Source organism: Notechis scutatus, chromosome 5 (assembly GCF_049901735.1).
Source record: "Notechis scutatus isolate UNSWTSFEM ecotype Mainland chromosome 5, rNotScu1.2, whole genome shotgun sequence".
In the NCBI taxonomy this organism is placed as follows: Eukaryota; Metazoa; Chordata; class Lepidosauria; order Squamata; family Elapidae; genus Notechis; species Notechis scutatus.
Window position 1 is genome coordinate 39,801,956 of NC_142013.1, and position 17,312 is coordinate 39,819,267.

General features: G+C 36.8%; 1 protein-coding gene across 3 annotated transcripts in view; it reads left to right on the forward strand.

Annotated features, from left to right (window-relative positions):
* IGSF3 (immunoglobulin superfamily member 3) overlaps positions 1 to 17,312 on the forward strand; it is a 121,796-nt gene that overhangs the window by 100,579 nt on the left and 3,905 nt on the right. For all 3 annotated transcript variants that reach the window (XM_026664061.2, XM_026664062.2, XM_087966614.1), the window contains 3 exons: positions 9,972 to 10,382; positions 13,267 to 13,674; positions 16,517 to 16,942. In XM_026664061.2, coding sequence (XP_026519846.1) covers positions 9,972 to 10,382; positions 13,267 to 13,674; positions 16,517 to 16,942 — 1,245 coding nt within the window. The remainder of the gene's footprint in view (positions 1 to 9,971; positions 10,383 to 13,266; positions 13,675 to 16,516; positions 16,943 to 17,312) is intronic.

The window sequence follows — 17,312 nt, forward strand, 5'->3', positions numbered from 1 at the left end:
AATTTTATTTCTTTACTCATCAAATTTCCATGGCTGCTTATCTCATGAAAAAGGGACTCCTGAGTGTGTACAATAAAACTGTAAAACAGTTAACATGTAAAAAAAAATTCATTTTAAAAAATTAAATTTGTAATTAAAGGTTAAGAGGGTGCAGGATTTATTAAACACCAATGAGCAATCTCATTACCTCACTGATCTTCGGTGGAGGGGTAGGCAGGTCTAAGAGCATAATCAGGTTTTCAGGGACTTAAATCAACAAAGATGGAGCCAGCCTGCAGCAGGGCATATATTCCAGAAAGCATCACAGTTTTTCACAGAATTGTAGAAGCCCCAATGGCCTATACTATAATGTACTCATCAACAACTATCTGCTTGTTTAGACTGGATCCCAAATGCTAAATGGTTATAAATTATTGTAATGTTGCAGTTATTTTAAAACGTGTTGGTATTACCGTATTTGCCGGCGTATAAGATGACTTTTTTGCCCTGAAAAACATGCCTCCAAGTGGGGGTCGTCTTATACGCCGGGAGGACTCCGACTCCCACTTCGAGCTTGAGTTGCAGCCGGGAGGGAGGCTGGGGAGGAGCGGTGTGTGTGTGTGTGTGTGTGTGTGTGTGGCGGGTGTCACTGCCACGCGCTGCGCAACCTTTCCCCCTCTTACTTCCTTAGCGGTGTGGGGAGGAGAGGATTCAAAATCCTCACGTGCGGCGTATTTCTTTTCTTTTTTTCTTTTTGCACGCAGGTTTTGCATGCGGGCGGCTGTAGGTTAAGGATGGGGAGCCCCGGGTGGGTTATCAGGTTTTACGGTGCTTCCAACATGTGCGAACGGTGGGAGAGCGGAGAAGAGAGCGAGCGAGCGCCCGCTGTGTGAAATCCTGCCGTCAAAGCAACACTGGGGAGGCAGGGTATAAATTTACCAGGTTAATGTAGCAATGGTGATTAATGCCCAGAACATTGTTTGCGGGTATTGGGTGTGTGTGTGTGTGTGTGGTGGTGGAGGAGAGGTTGTCCTTTGAATGCGGAAAAGTAGGTGTGACCTTGTGTAGGAAAATAAGAGATCCTTTTAGCGTGTTTGGCTTCTTTGCCTCCCCTCGTTCGTTTTGACGTGGAGATAATGGCCTTCGGGCGGGAGGGGAAGAAAACGGTAGCTGGATCATTTCAAATTTCACTTACTCTCCTGCCTCACTTCAATATGTCTGAGCGACTCCAGATACTGGAAGACTTTTTGAATGAAAGTGTTACCTCCATTTTTTTTTTTTAAAGAGGGCCACTTGGGGAAAAAAAAAGATTCTAAGGAATTCCTTGTTTCTTGATTAAAGAGAAGGCATTGAATATACTGTTCCTTGGCAGCCTTTTCAGTGTCCGGGTTTTGGTGTGTGTGTGTGTGAGAGAGAGAGAGAGAGAGAGAGATAGAGAGAGATCAGCTGTATTGAGAAGAGAACGTTTCCTGTGTTCTCATTTTATTTACAACATATTTTACGCTTAATGGTAAGCAATGAAAAATATTTTTAAAACTCATTTCTAAACTCCATAGCTATTTGCATATTCTTGGTTCAAAATTGGATTAGCTCATTTCAAAATTGTCCAAAGCAGAAAAGTGCGTCAAAAAAAAAAAAAAAAAAGTGCAAAAGTGGAAGGTGTGTGGAAGAGGGGGTAGTCTTATACGGCGAGTATATAACAAACTCTATATTTTGAGTGGAAATGTTGGGGGGTCGTCTTATACGCCCAGTCGTCTTATACGCCGGCAAATACGGTATATACAAATAAAGGCAGCTAATTTATCTGATATATCATAAAATATATTATTTTTTCATGTCTGCTTTAAGCGACATGATTATTTTTGTATAAATTGCTTTAGCTCATATATGACTGATCAGAATCAATTTTTATATGCTTGTTATTGTGACTAGAATATAATAGAATCTAAATATCAGGTTTCTCTACCATCTGGCAACAGTATTTCTTACCTTTAAAAGGACATAATTTATATGCTATTGATACCCTATACTTTTGTTGGGGTTTAATCAAATTTGTTATGGTTCCACATAGAAATATATCCATTTATTCACATATATATATATCATGCTGCGTGTACAACATTAATCATGGAAATAAACATCTCCAGTCCTTGGTGCTCTCTGTGTTTGGTTGTTTTCTAACAGATGTTTCATTACCTAACTTGGTAACATCATGGTACAACTGAGTAAGGGGTTTGCTCTCTGTTTACATCCAGTAGCTTGCCCTGCCAATGATGGTGTGGTTTCTCCTTGAAAGTTCCTTAAGTACAATATTGTTTTCTGCTTGATTATTTAGCTGTATTGATTCCTGCTTAACTGGCTGTTGGCTGATGGAAAGCATGTGTTCTGATCTTTTTGTTTCCTTCTTAGAATTGTGTGTAAATGTGCTTAAGGTTGACTCAGCCTTCCATCCTTCCGAGGTGGATACATTGAGGACCCAGATTGTTGGGGTCAATATGCTGACTCTGTAAACTGCTTAGAGAGGGCTGTAAAATACTGTAAAGCAGTATATAAGTCTAAGTGCTATTGCTATTATTTGTACATATCTATTGATGGTTGATTTTTCTGAATGTGAAGTTTCCAAGAATTCCACAGTGCTTTTGGATTTACCTTGATCCAGGATACTCACAGTTGAAGCTAAGACTGAATCTGTACATAGGCAGTGAGATTAAGGAGTTTTCCTTGTGTCTTCTGACTGATACTTGTGTTCATGGATGCATTCTGATAGTTTTCTGCCTGTCTGACCTATTACAGTCCCTATTCTGTATGTTGGGGATGGCTTCTATTTTTTCTTTTTGGACTACTGGTTTTTGTTAACTTAAAATGTTTTAGAGGCTGATGCTGTTTGTGTACTACAGTGATGCTGTGTAGTCTGTTAATTATTTTTGAGATGTTTTTGATGTACTGTAATGTTAACCCACTTGTAGCGTCATAAAGTTGTCCTTTTTATACTGATGATGTAACCTGGTCAAGTAAAAAACCTTTTTCAAGGAAACAACCAAGATCAAAGAGCTCCAAGGGATCCACAACTTAACCATGAACAACATATATTTTCTTCTATAATAATCTCTACTTAAAGCTTGATAAAATGTGAAGAGTTTTGCAGCTTTATTTTAAAAGGCAACAATGTTGAATAGTGTGTTTAGGGAGCACAGTGTAATTTTGGGGATGATTCTTTGTAAAAATCCTTTTTAATCTAATGTAGGGAAGAAATAGACATGATGAGGACTACCAATTTCTTTGGAAAATGAGTTAATTTCTGATATGAACTTTTATTAAATATAGTACATAGTTCTTGAGAGATCTTGAAGGCTCTTACAGAAAGAGTTAATGCTGATATTTATCTAGAAGCTTTCCTCTGTAGTAATTCAATCATGTTGGCCTGCTTTCAGGCAATAATTCATTGTTACCCGAACACTAGAGTGAAATGACATTAATGACTGCACTAATAATAGTTTCACAACCTAACACTGCATCTCTTGCTCATATTCTCATTCAGCTTTCTAATGCAATTTCTGGCACAGTTAATGCAGTTTGAGTTGGATTTTTTTTATGTTATGCAAGAGGATAGTGCATGCAGCAGCCAGAGTATTGCATATCTTAGGGATTTGTTCATATACCCTGTGTCTCTAATTCTATTATTTTTGTTTGATTATCGTTTTCTCCAAGAGAGTAAATTGACTTCATTGTGAACCGTTCATCTTTGCTGTTATATTCCATTGGTAAAAGGAATTTCCCAATATCATTCTTGCTCCTCTTTCAGTTTAATGATTCCAAAACTGTACCTACATTTGCCAATGGCCTTTCAGAGAGTATTCTTAATGTCAATTGTAAACAGGTAACTGCTATAAAAAATGAATTTCAATGTTAGGATGCCTTGTTGTACGATATGGTGATAGACATTTCCAATACTGTCAAGATTCTTTGTATAAGTTTTTTAAATTGTTCCTGCTTTCTGAGGATGAAGGCTTTGTTAGGGAAACTCCAACAATCTACTTTGATCTGGATGCTGGCTTAGATATTTCCTCCTTTGTTGGCAATAACTTTTATGAGATCGAATATATTTCCCTAAGGTTTGATATTAGGAAAGTTATGCATGTTTGGAAGGAACTTCACAAAGTCCTTGCTAAATATTATAAATATCAAAACACAGTGGAGACATAACGAAAATACTGTATTAAACCATGAATGAATATAAGAAGTAATAGTCCAGGTAGCAATTTTCTTACAAACTTGTGTAACAATGAAAATAATCTTAAAATACACATACATCAGGAACCAATTTAGTGTAGTGATTAAGGCACCAGACTTAAACTAGGAGATCCTAAGGTCTAAGTCCTACCTTAGCTGTGAAAGCTCACTCTCCTTCAACTTTGGGAAGGATACAATGGCAAGATTCGCTCTCCCAAAGAAAAACCTTGCCAAGAAAATTGCAGGGACTTGCCAAAGGCTCTCCAGGAATCAACACACACTTGAAGAGTCTCCATACAGAATTTGATATTTTTGATGCAGGAGAATGAATGGCAACAGAATATGCAACAACAAAAAATTGAGAAAAACTCTTATGAATGAAGAATTCTCATTTGTATGTTCATGACATATAAATGGGAAAGCATTTTTCACAACAAGAAGAACTGAGTGAAAGTAAACATGATGTCATGTTTTCAGCCATAACTTTGAGATTAGAAAGTAATTTGATTATTTCTGAAATTCATTTAAACTCTGTCGCAAACATACAAATGAGAATTCTTCATTACAGTTCTTCTTAACTTTTTGTTGTTGCACACCCCGTTGTCCTTCATTCTCCTACATCAAAAACACCAAATTCTGTCAGAGACTATAAAACTAGGGCAAGTACTGGGAAACTTTGTAATATTTCGTAAGTTCTCTGTAAGAGAAAGCTGTCTTTGAAGATTGCTAGCCTCCAGGGAAGTGTACCTTCAAAGTAGGACAAAACAGACTTTGAATCGCTTTATTGCAAACTGGTTTCCCATGGCATTCTGTATCAAGTTTTAGTGCTGCTTTGTCTATATATCAGCATTTTTCTCATCATCTCCCCTACTTCTCTTTGAGTTCTTGAACAAGTCTTCTTTGACTACTATATGGAACATTTTGCCAATGGTTTAGCTCGATTAATTATGGTTAATTGGGGGACAGTAATAGATGATTAATTAGGGAAGCAGTCATGTACACACACACACACACACACACCGCCTTTATTGTTTTTACATTTAACTCAAGGTAGCAAACATACCTAATACTGCTCCCTCCCATTTTCCCTAAGACAACATCCCAGTGGGGTGGAATGAGACAAAATGACTAGCCTAAGGTCATTCAGCTGGCTTTCATGGCTAAGGCTGGATTTGAACTCAGTCTCCTAGTTTCTAGTCTAGTGTCTTAAGCACTGGATCAAACTGACCCATGAGAGAATATGCATTAAAAATAATAACAGACAAATATTTAATAACCTTTAAGATTTAACCTTTAAGAATCTTAAGGTTTAAGATTTCTATCCTCCAAATTCAAGAATTTTTTAAAAAAATCAATTAGTATTATCGGGAAGGAAAGTGAGGGCATATTTTACATCTGCATATTTATTTTGATCATAGAGAGTTGTCTACTCAGGGTGGCCAGTGCAACATGAGATATTTTAGGTTCTCTCACTTGTCTTCTTCAGCTGCAAAGATTATTTGTTATTAAATTTCTTCTGTATATTTGCAACCTTCAGCACCCAAATCAGTTGAGGTGTATGTGTGTGTGTGTTGAGACCATAATTGGATCAATGGATTTGTTCATTTTATTTTATTTTATTTATTATTTACGGATTTGTTATTTTCTTTTGAATAAAAATGGAAATTCCCTACCTTGGTAACAACAGAAATAACAATTGATATTTTCCTAGCTATGAATTCAAGAGTGTGTAGTTTCATATAATATTTCAGTTAAAAATATTTAAAGGCCACAAAGGATCATAATTTGATCTGATGACTCAGATGCCAATATATGTCCTCAGTTTCTTTTTTAATTCTTTCCTTATTTTTTCCAAGTGACTGAATATTCATTAAATAATTGGATTGAACAGTCATTGTTTTCTTGAAATATTTGTCTTTCTGCCATTGCTTATTGAGCTATTGCTGTATTGTTTCTTAATGTCACTGACAGCATAAGGAGAGCCAACATTTATCTACTTTCTCTATTGATCTGGTGGTGGAGAGATTGCAACTAATTAATTTCCTTGCAAGAGTGTAATAGACTGAAAATTGTGAGACAGCTATAGCTTTTTATATGTTTCAAATGCATTGTGTATCTACTTAAAGGAGTACGCACCTGTTTGACTATCCATAATAGAATTTCAATACCTTTTCATCTAAACTTTATACTACTGTAGTACTTTTCATGAATTGTTTCTAAGTGCAGTGGTAGCCAATGACAGATATGCCAATTTATCTTTGATTGCTATCGTTTAATATCCTGATATAGTTACTTTCACTTTTTCCAGGCAAGTACAAATGGTAAATGGTATTTGCCTGGCAGACTATATACTCTCTTCCAAGAAGATCGTCCATAATGCTGTGATGTGCTAATAACATGATAAGTGCAAATGATTTCACTGTCAGATCATGGAAGAATAAACATTTTTTAATGCAAGAGTATATAATATGTAGCTTTGAGGTCATATTAGCTTGCCAGCACCCTATTGTATCCCCTACAATGGACCTGTTTCTTTCTTTGTTGCAAGGCTGAAAGATTTTAAAATATGAAAGGGTACCTAAGTCTTGCAGAGGCTTAATGTCCCATTTTTACACCTTACTTTGCTGTGAAAAATTTGTGCTGATATTTTGGTGCTCTGTGTGTGTATTTCAGTACAGAAATGCAATGCTCAAAGGACCAAAATCTTGGGCTAAATAAATTGCCTGCTCCCTTCAAACAATGATTAAAAATGTAAAGCTAGTGTGCTGTATTGAGATGCTTTGCCTTTCACAAGAGGTGATGCATCTTAGCATTAAAATCTGTAGAAAAAAGAAGCATAGACACCAAGCAGCATTATAGCAATTGGAAATGGAAAGCAGATCCATTAGTATACAGCCCTCAAATTAGAGCCCTTTGCAGAACTTTGGTAATCAGCTAACAAGGTTTTCCCAATGAACAATTCGAAGTTATGTGAAATTTCACCATCTACTGGACACAAGCCTGATTAAAATTATAACCTTCAAAATTATTTCCATAGTTTTCTGGACAACATAATGACAATTGTCATTCAAAAGCAAAAACATTTAATTTTTCAATAATGGGCCACAGGGTGGTGCAAAGCTATTACAACATGATGCCAACTGGGGAACTCTTTTTTCAGTTCATGGGCTTATCTCAAAGGGACTCTAATTTTTCTATCTTCCTATGAATTAAAAAAAAAAGAATAAAGGAGGGAATGGGGGGGGGGTTGTATTGCTCCTGTCTTGCTATATGCCATTGCAGCATATTCCCACAGATATAGGAACTGATATGTTAGATCTACACATATGTAAAGAGACATAATGCTTGGGATTGTATGTGTACTGCTTTAATAGCAGTGTTACAGCTCCACGCTTAACATATAGTTACTATAGCAACTGAGGTTATAGCAACTGATGCTCCCTTAGCAACAGTGCCAGGAAATAATCCAGTACCAATTAAAAATAAACTGTTAGCTAGGGGAGTAGAAACAGCAATGGGAGAAGTAGGGTTCTTTTTTTTCCCATTCTTTTTTGTCAATTGGTTGCTTTTTCATTCTGAGACTTGGAGGACTGGCAGGGCCAGGAAGAATAACCCTTTTTCTTTTGAACTTGGTAGCTGACATTATTCTCTTAAACTGATAAGTTAGAAAGTATCTGTTTAGCATCAGTTTAAGCCTCCCTGAAAAGTAAACTCTCTAGAGAGAAGTGAGAAGGTCTTCACTCCTCTATATGTCACATCATTGCATAGCACAGCTTTCTAGTCTTTATTAGCATACTGATTAAAGCCAGTAGCAATATTGGCTCCAGGGGAACTTCTAATGTTTGCAGAGATGCATAAACCTATATTAGAAAGAGAAACTCCTATTACTGTATCATGAGAACTGTCTCTTCCTCCCCTCATTCCCCTCCCCTTCTCCTCCTCTGTTACTATCTTTATAGCAGATAAGCAAGCAAGGATTAATAGAATGGGGGCTTTTAATGCAAAGGTGGGTACGTGTGATTGTTTTAAAAATCAACAGAAATGCACTTAGGCCAGTCTGGAGCAGGGCTGTCAAACTCAAGGCCCACGAGCAGGATCTGGCCCATGGGATGCTTAAATCTAGCAGGGCTAGCCCACAGTGTCTCTGGCAGCCAAAATGGGATGTGGGGGGTGCGCATGACCCCTTGAGCCCCGTTTTCAGCCTGGATGGCCTTCTGCAGCACTCGACCGGGCCAAAATGGAGCACGGGAGGTGCTGCAGGAGACCATTCAGGCCAAAAATGGTTTGAGTGCTGTAGGAGGCCAGCAAGGCCAAAAACAGGGTGCAGGGGCCACACATACCCCTGCACCCTGTTTTAGACAGCAGGGGGCATCTGTCCCCTCTTCCCCCTGGCCGGCCTGCAGAGAACTACAATGCTGAACTGGCCTTCAAAGAAATCCAGTTTAACACCCCTGGTCTAGACTGTGGGTGTGGACATGCATACTAAGTCATATCAACATTTTTCCTTCAATGAAGACATTGGGGAAGTTCCTGGGTTAGTATTTCAGGGGACTTTTTATTTTTACATTATGTGCGGAAAATACTTTACTAATTGCCTCAAGTCAGAGAATAGTCACAGTGTTGCTTGCTGTGTTACAAGTGTAACATTTAACTTTACATCTTGTGATGTTTTAAAGCGCCAAAGTAGTGGGGAATCTGTATACTACTAAAACTCTCCTGACTGTAAGGTATCTCAAATGGGATAACTTACATAATATCAGTGAGATTGAAATTTTTGGAAATTCTTGCCATTTCACTAGTACTGTGGTGTTGTGCTTCTATAATCTATAGTCATGTGATCCTCATTTGTAATGTTCCTTGATACCTTCCCACAAGTCAATGGGGAAGTTTGGAGGGAAAATGTCAGTGGGGGTCATGTGGCCATGGCTGGCAGAGGGACCATGGCAAGGCATTTGGACTTGCATTCTCTGTTTAGGTGAGGAAATATATCTGAAAGGATGACCAACAGGTCACAGGTTATCTAATAGTTTATAAAAGTGATTATTATTGTATAGTTAATGGCTTGAGAATTAGAATTATAATGTAATCTCTAATTTTCTTCATTATAACTGATATTCACACCTTACTATGAATTTTGTTAAAGAAATCTATTTACACAATTGATTATTCTGAAGTGCTAGCTCCAAGTTCTGTTTGTTTACATTTTGGTGGATAAAAGTGAAAACAAGTTAAAGAAAAGAGTATGGGTAAAATAAGAAATTAACTTTTTTCTCCATATGGCATACAAATAATGGAAAATGAAATACAAAATTATATCTTCTTGATCTTTCAATATATTTTATGCCCTGCATATATATTGTCCTAAAATATTTGGGAAGTTTTGCTTTATTTAACTGGTACATTTTTAAAAAAAAATGTATTATAAGAAGTAATACATTATATTATCTCTGTATAGTGTTATTTATATAGTATTATCTAGAGATTATTAAGTGATGATTTAGGTAACACACATTTAAAGATAGGGAAAGTGTTTATATAAATATTAACTATGGTTTTTAAAAGATGACTGTTAAGAAGCATAAGATGGCTTAAATTGTATATCTACAATATAACATTGATTAAACAGCTGCAAAGTGCATTAAATTATTTTGTTGTATAATAACAGTTTCTATCTTAAGCTTAACACAATAGTAAAGTCTCCACTATAATTAATTGATCCATGCATTTCTCTTTCTCTTCTCCTCCATTACGCCACCTCCAAGTAACAAAACTACAGGTCAGCAAATCAAAGCGGAGTATAGTCCTTGTGGCAAATAAGCCTATCCCTCTGAATTGCTCTGTCAAGTCTCAAACCAGCCCAGACTCTCATTTTGCAGTCCTATGGTATGTTCATAGACCCTCAGACACAGATGGGAAGCTCATTCTGAAGACCACACACAGCTCTGTATTTGAGTATGGCACTTATGCGGAAGAAGAAGGGCTGAAGGGAAGATTGCAATTTGAGAGGTCGCTCTCCGGGGGTCTCTTCAGTCTGACAGTGCAAAGGGCACAGGTCAGTGACAGCGGTAGCTACTATTGCCATGTGGAAGAGTGGCTGCTCAATCCTAACCATGCCTGGTATAAATTGGCAGAGGAAGTTTCTGGCCGGACTGAAGTCACTGTCAAGTTACCAGGTAATATTTCTCAAGGGCTAAGCAGACTATGCTTAAAAAGATGGGACTGGAGAGGCTCGGAAATCTTTGCATGTAAATAGTGCTTGGTTCTTCTTTTCCTTTCTTGGTCAATTTATATATATATATATATTTAAAGGGATATTCTTACTTTCTGGAATTTGTTGTCCTTAACAACATTAAAAGTTAGAATGCCAAGCAGCTTTCTGGACCAATACATAGTTGACCAGTCCTGCCAAGTTTTGTCTTGTAATAAATTTTACTTCTCCTATTTCTCAATTTGTGGAATGCCAATCTATTAATTTATTTGTCTCTCCCTGATTCCATGGCAGCCTGCTATTTAATAAAACCACTCAGTAAAAGCTGTCAGAAAAGTCCTTGAATATAACAATCTAGGTTGCTGAATTTAGAAATAGAAGTATTTAGAAAACCTTTTAATTTGTAACCTATTTCCTATATCACCGTATGTAGGGCACACAACCTACTGTCACTTAAAATATCTGTCTATCATAAAAACATCACAAAACCTGAAGTCTGGAAACTTAGCACCTTCTAGCATATTTTAATTACAGTTCCCAGAATTCCCCAAAGACATGCTTGCTGGAGAATTCTGGGAACTGCAGTCAAAACACAGTTTGAGAATACCAGATTTCAGATAGCTTTATAGTCACAAGCAGAGGGTTAGCTTATGAGAAGGAATGGAGGACAGAGTAATGTCCAAGCCAGGAAAAAATATCCTGATTCAATTTAGAAACAAAAACTGCCATGTGGAAGTTCATCAAAAGTTAGATGAAGACTAGTAGTTCTAGGTGTTATAGTGTCTGAACTTCTGTGTATGTAATGGCCTTATAGAGATTTTATCACTACCATTTGCTGAAGATACTTTATTTAGAGCAGGGTCTTAAAACTTGACAGCTTTAAGATTTGTGGACTTCAACTCCCAGAATTCTTCCCCCAGTCATGTTAGCTCAGGAATTCTGGGAGTTGAAGTCCACAAATCTTAAACTTGCCAAGTTTGAAGACCCTTGATTTAGAGAAATATTTTCTTCTGACACATGCATGGAGGAGGCCATAGTATCTTAATTTTTTTAGTCTCATAGCTCTAAACATCCTTTGAACCTAAGTGCTAGTCAGGGCAACATGTAGAAAAAATTGTGATCATGTTATCCAAAGATCATATTAATAGCCAGTTAGCACTGTGAAGCGAATCACATTTAATCAATGTAAATCTTTGTTTGTTTTAATTTCTTTTTTGCTTGCTCTGTCTAACGAAAGTACTCAATTTGACTAATAAACTCTAATAAATAAAAAAATACAAGTAACAATTATATAATTAAGATCATGGAATACCACAATACTAAATAGCAATTATAAATTTATAAATTCTAAGGAGGAAGTTATATCCTAATAAAGACAACTATAAGGAAAGTTCTTAATCTCTGATGAATTCCTGTTGCTCCAAATATTCTGACTGGCACATTTGCACTCCTTCAGTTTTATTAGTTGATGTTATAGCTGCAGCATTCCCATGTGCTATTACATAAGAATCCATATTGCCTGCAGTATCATTCCTATTGCATGGTGCGTATATGTATGTACACACATACATATACAAAAGTATGCAGGTCTATATTGTATATATGTGCTTTTCTGATGCTAAACTATGTGAAACAATGGGCTTAATACAAAGTATCTTTATCTGTATGCATTGAATCTAACTGGGCAAAACTGTGCATCATCATTTTCAACCAAGGTACCGTATCATAAATGGGCTAACTTACAGAATAGCAGTAGCAATAGCACTTAGACTTATATACCGCTTTACAGTGCTTTACACCCTCTCTAAGCAGTTTACAGAGTCAGCGTTTTTCCCCCAACAATTTGGGTCCTCATTTTACTCACCTCAAAAGGATGGAAGGCTGAGTCAACCTTGACCCTGGTGAGATTTGAATTGCCAACTTGCAGGCAGCCAGCAGGCAGCAGAAGTAGCCCATAGTACTGCCCTCTAACTCCTGCACCACTGCATCCAAACTTCTAAACCTATGTCTTCTGTGGAACTGAAATTTGACAATTATATATAACATTTATAAAACATTTTATGACATAATACAAAATATCATAAAACATTTCCTATGGTCAACTCCTGATGTTTGACTGTTCTGTATTGTTCAATATAGGCTAATTTCAAGGCAGATGCGTCTCTGAATATTTCCGCTAATTTTCACATAGATAAAAAAAAAACTCTGCCATTGTTGAAAGCACCGAAGAATCTGGAAAGAAAATATCTCTGGAGCGATGATCCAAGGGCCTGGTTATTTTTAAAAAATGTTTGAATCCAGGTCTCCCAGAATAAGACCTGAATCCAATTGAAAATCTGTGGGATGAACTGAAGAAAGCTGTACGTAGGATATGGCCTTGCAATCTGATAAATTTGGAATGCTTTTCTAAGCAAGAGTGAACAGAGATTCCCAAAGCAAGATGTACTATGCTCATAGGCTCTTATGCCAAAATACTGAATGCTGTCCTAAAATCAAAAGGTGCTTCAACAAAGTATTAGTTTAAGAGTGTTGCACCTTTATGCAACCGTGTTATTCTACACATTTTATTGTCACTTTTTCCCTTTAAAAGATTTCAGGTTGTTTTTCAATTGAATTGTACAGCTTATGGATTCTATTAAAGTTTGAAAGAATTCTGAAGTGATCTATCTTGGTCTGACTTTTACATTTCAAAATACTGGCATTTTAACAGGGTATGTAGACTTTCTATATTACCTGTAGTTACAGATAACACATAAAAAGGTATCAGAGCAAAGTTGAATCTATAGAAGTGTACCTAATGTTTGGGCAATTCTTTTTCAGTTAATAATTATTTTCTTGTATTTTCCTAGATAATCTGTTGGAAGTCAACAAGAGCCAAAAGAACCTAACCATTTTAGAAAACGATTGGGTAACACTAGAATGTCTAATCACTAATCGGAGCAGTCAAGCTTCCCAGTTATCTGTCGAATGGTATGTGTGGAAATCTGGTGAGCCAGAGAAAGAAGCAGTTGTAAAGCTGACAAGGCAGGCCACTCTTTTATATGGAGAGTTGGCAACTCTAAATGGTTTGAAGAGCAGGCTGCACCTGGAAAGTCCTTTGCCAGGGCTATATCTTCTTACTCTCCAGAACATGACACTGCAGGACAGTGGGACCTATGATTGTCGAGTGGAGGAGTGGCTGCTGAATCCTACAAATACCTGGTACAAAAGGGCAGAAGATCTGTCTGGCCTGACAACAGTTTTGGTGAAGAAGCCAGGTAAAGTATTTGTTTACTTGGAGGGTTGCATCACAGGTGGAGAACTTCATTTGTGCTCACTGCAAATTACTCTGTGAACTATCTGGTTGCACTGAATAGGCTTACATAGATTTTAGTCAGCACATAGATTAATCAGTTGACATATATCCCTTTGCTATAATACTAAGCTAGCAGTCATTGATTTTAGCTAAGGTTAATGTGTCAGGTACAAACAACCAAGCTCACACCTGCAGAGTTCAAACTAACTTCCTTATTGTGTTCTACCTATAATAGAGGAATCTTTCCAGTCCAACAGCATTCCCTTGGGAACAATTAGATAAAGCTCCAAGGAATTTGGGGAGGTCTGGTTCTGTCCCTTTTATGATTGTGCAGTGAATCTAGACTAGATGCTCACTTGTTCTCTCCTGCCTGCCAGGCTAAGTGCTTCCCAACATAATGTGAAGAAAAACTCCAAAAGCTATTACACTTTTATGCATTTGTCTTCTTTAGAAGGGGGAAGGCATCAAGATGGAAAGGTTGGGGGGACTGCTGCTGTAAAGAATAGTGCCACTCCACAGAATAATAACACTGAAGGTAACATTTTGGGTGAAAAGAGATCCCATCATGCTTGGATTCATCTTCAACCTCCATATCTAGGGAAATAAAATGAAACTTTAAGAAGAGGCGGCCAAAGAAAAATATGATTTAAAATTTTAAACTTTTTGCCTGAATTTTCTATCCTCATACTTAAAGATATGAAACAGGAAAGACTATGTGTCACTACCAATTTAATGTTGCCTTAAACCTTTACCCTGAACTTTAAGGAATTACTGACCAGTACAGCAAGAACATCTATGGTAGATGTTTTCTACCTTGTATCTGAATAGCTGCCCAATTTTAATCCTGACCCTTGAGGTTTACTAAAAGAGTATGAAACATATTTTGAAAAATAATATAATCCAGTATTATCAAATGTAAACGCACTCAGGTAAAGTTGCAACAATCTTTTCCATTTCAAAAATGCATTTGAAATTGTTTTTCCCTTGTGTATGGATTTGAAGCTGACTAACTACTAAAAGATCTTAGTCTTGAGTATAAAGCAAGGAAACAATGCAGTCCCAAAAATTAAATGATTGCTTTCACAGGTGGAAAGTTTAACTGAACTGCTGGCACTATTTTCTACGTTGGAATCCTTTTACATTAAGCAAAATGAAAGCACAAAAGAAAAATTTAACAGATAATAAATGGTTAACTTTTACACCCTAAATTAATACTTTATATTTCAATGCTTGTGATTTACATAAAAAAATGGAAGGGTGAAATTTTGTCTGTGGAATATACCACTTAAATCAGTGTGTCTGCTCTTAACAAACCTTATATAGGCTTTCTGTGATTCCTCAAGATTTATGCCTATGAAATGTTTATAATATAGTTTCCAAATATCAGCAGACTGAATAAGAAAAGGGCTACAGTTCTTGTTGATGAGGATCTGCACTCTGAAAAACTAGCCAGCTCTTGAGAGAATGCAAAAATATTTGACATTCTTGCTTAAAGAATTTTTTCCCCCAACTGCTCAGGATGAAGAAGAAAAATACATGGGTCTCTAGAGGAAGAAAATGCCTCCAGGCTATAATCATTGTGATGCTGCACACATTAGAGTGAAGCTTTTGGATTTTCTTTTTTTGGGCAAAATGTTTTCAAATGGCCTGTTAGCAGCAGAGATATGAAGCAAAGTAATCTAAGGCAGAAACTTTATGACTTCTCCTGAGCTATATATAAAGGATGGTAGGAGGGAGGGGTTTCATTATTTTAGGATTTAAAAATTTCCACAAATTTTAAAAACTTACGGAAACCTGTCAAACTGGGGGCCTACAGGCTGAATGCATCGTGCACAGGCCACACCCACCCGTTATTTTCCGCCAAAGCAAAAAAAAATATGATACGTCACATGACGCAATCAAATTTGACATCCGTGATCTAGACGGTCTTCTTGAACTTAGTCCTATTAATTTAGTTCTGTAAGTGTTGCCTTCATCCCAGTATTTCAATAACTAACATGCTTGTTTTCTAATAAGCCTCCTGAGAATGGATAAGCATCAGCTTGAAATTCCAAACTGCATTCTCAATTTTGTATTTTTTTTCTTTTGAAATCAATAATACCAAAAATCATTTTCATTCTTCTGTTGTACATTATCACCACATGCTGGTGATTGTAGCTCTAAAATTTTATTTTATGTCACATAATTGTTTTGCTTTATGGCTTCATCTTAGATAATTAGATAAGGGTGAAAAAGAAAATTTATGGAAGAATCTTGTAATTCTTTGCCTCATTAAATGTTACCAGAAGTGTTAGAAATATCAATTAGGCCAATCTCTTCAAACAGGTTGTGCCAAAGAATGTTCAGTTCCACATAATCATTTCATAATGATAATCCCTGGTCTGCACAGATTATCCAAGGAGGTATGAATATCTTCTATTCCATCTTTGAGTAATCTTATTCCAGTTAGGACATTTTAAAAAGCCTGATTAGGTTATTCTTTGTCATATTTGCCCCACGGGCATGTTCTATTCACCAGCACTTGTTTTCTTAGCAGTCAGTCTCTTTCTTGATTATCTGAAAGTTGGTAGTTACACCCTCACAGCTTGTTCTTTACCATGCATTTTTTTTATCTCCTGGTTTCTATGCCAAGAAGAACAAGCCTTTGCAGGCAAACCTAAATTCTGTGTCTCATTTCAGGAAACTGTATTCTGAAGGGAGGGCCATTCGATCAAGAAATTCCAAATTTTGCTTTTCAGCATTGGCTCATGTTCTGTACAGTTAGAGAAACTAATTGGCCTTTGTTATATCTTCAATACCTTCAGATGCCTCACTGCAAGTGGATGCAACAATAGCCAACCTCACAGTGCCAGAACAGGACCATTTCCATTTGGATTGCAACATTTTGTCAACTACCAGCCAAGATTCCCGTTTTGCTGTGACATGGTTCATCATGAAGAATAAAGGCAGAAGTGGGCAAACTGGTCACAAGAATGACGAAGATAGAGAGGCCTTGTTAAGTGTAGGCCAGGATTTCGTCTTCAGCCGAGAGGCCAGCCCTTGGGAAGGGAGACTACGTTTTCAAAGACTTTCAGCCATGTTCTATCGACTGACTGTGTTGCAAGCAGCTACTTCTGATGCTGGCAATTACTCATGCCATGTGGAAGAGTGGCTACCTGACCCCAAGGGAGCATGGTACAAACTTACAGAAGATGATTCTGGTCTTATAACTGTTTATGTACAAGATACAGGTAAGATGATTAAGGTATTTAATGGACAGTAATGGGGCTTGTAAAAATTCAGTAAGAATATAGCTTGAGAATATTTTGAAGGATCTATATTAAATAAAGTGTTTTCAGAATATTAGTTAATGAGTGTGATAATTGCCTGTCACAGTTATTTCCAACCAGTAAAAACTGCCCATTTTTTAATGTTGATTGCAAGTAGTGTATGCCATGCAGAATAAGCAAGAAAAATAAGTAAGAAAAATAACTAAATGATATATCCTAAAAATGTGGGTGGAAGTTATATGTTATGCTGGGTGTAATGTAGGAGCAGTTATTCACAACTATGTCACTCTGGGTAATCTAAATGTGTTTTAGATTTTTTCTGAAACAAATT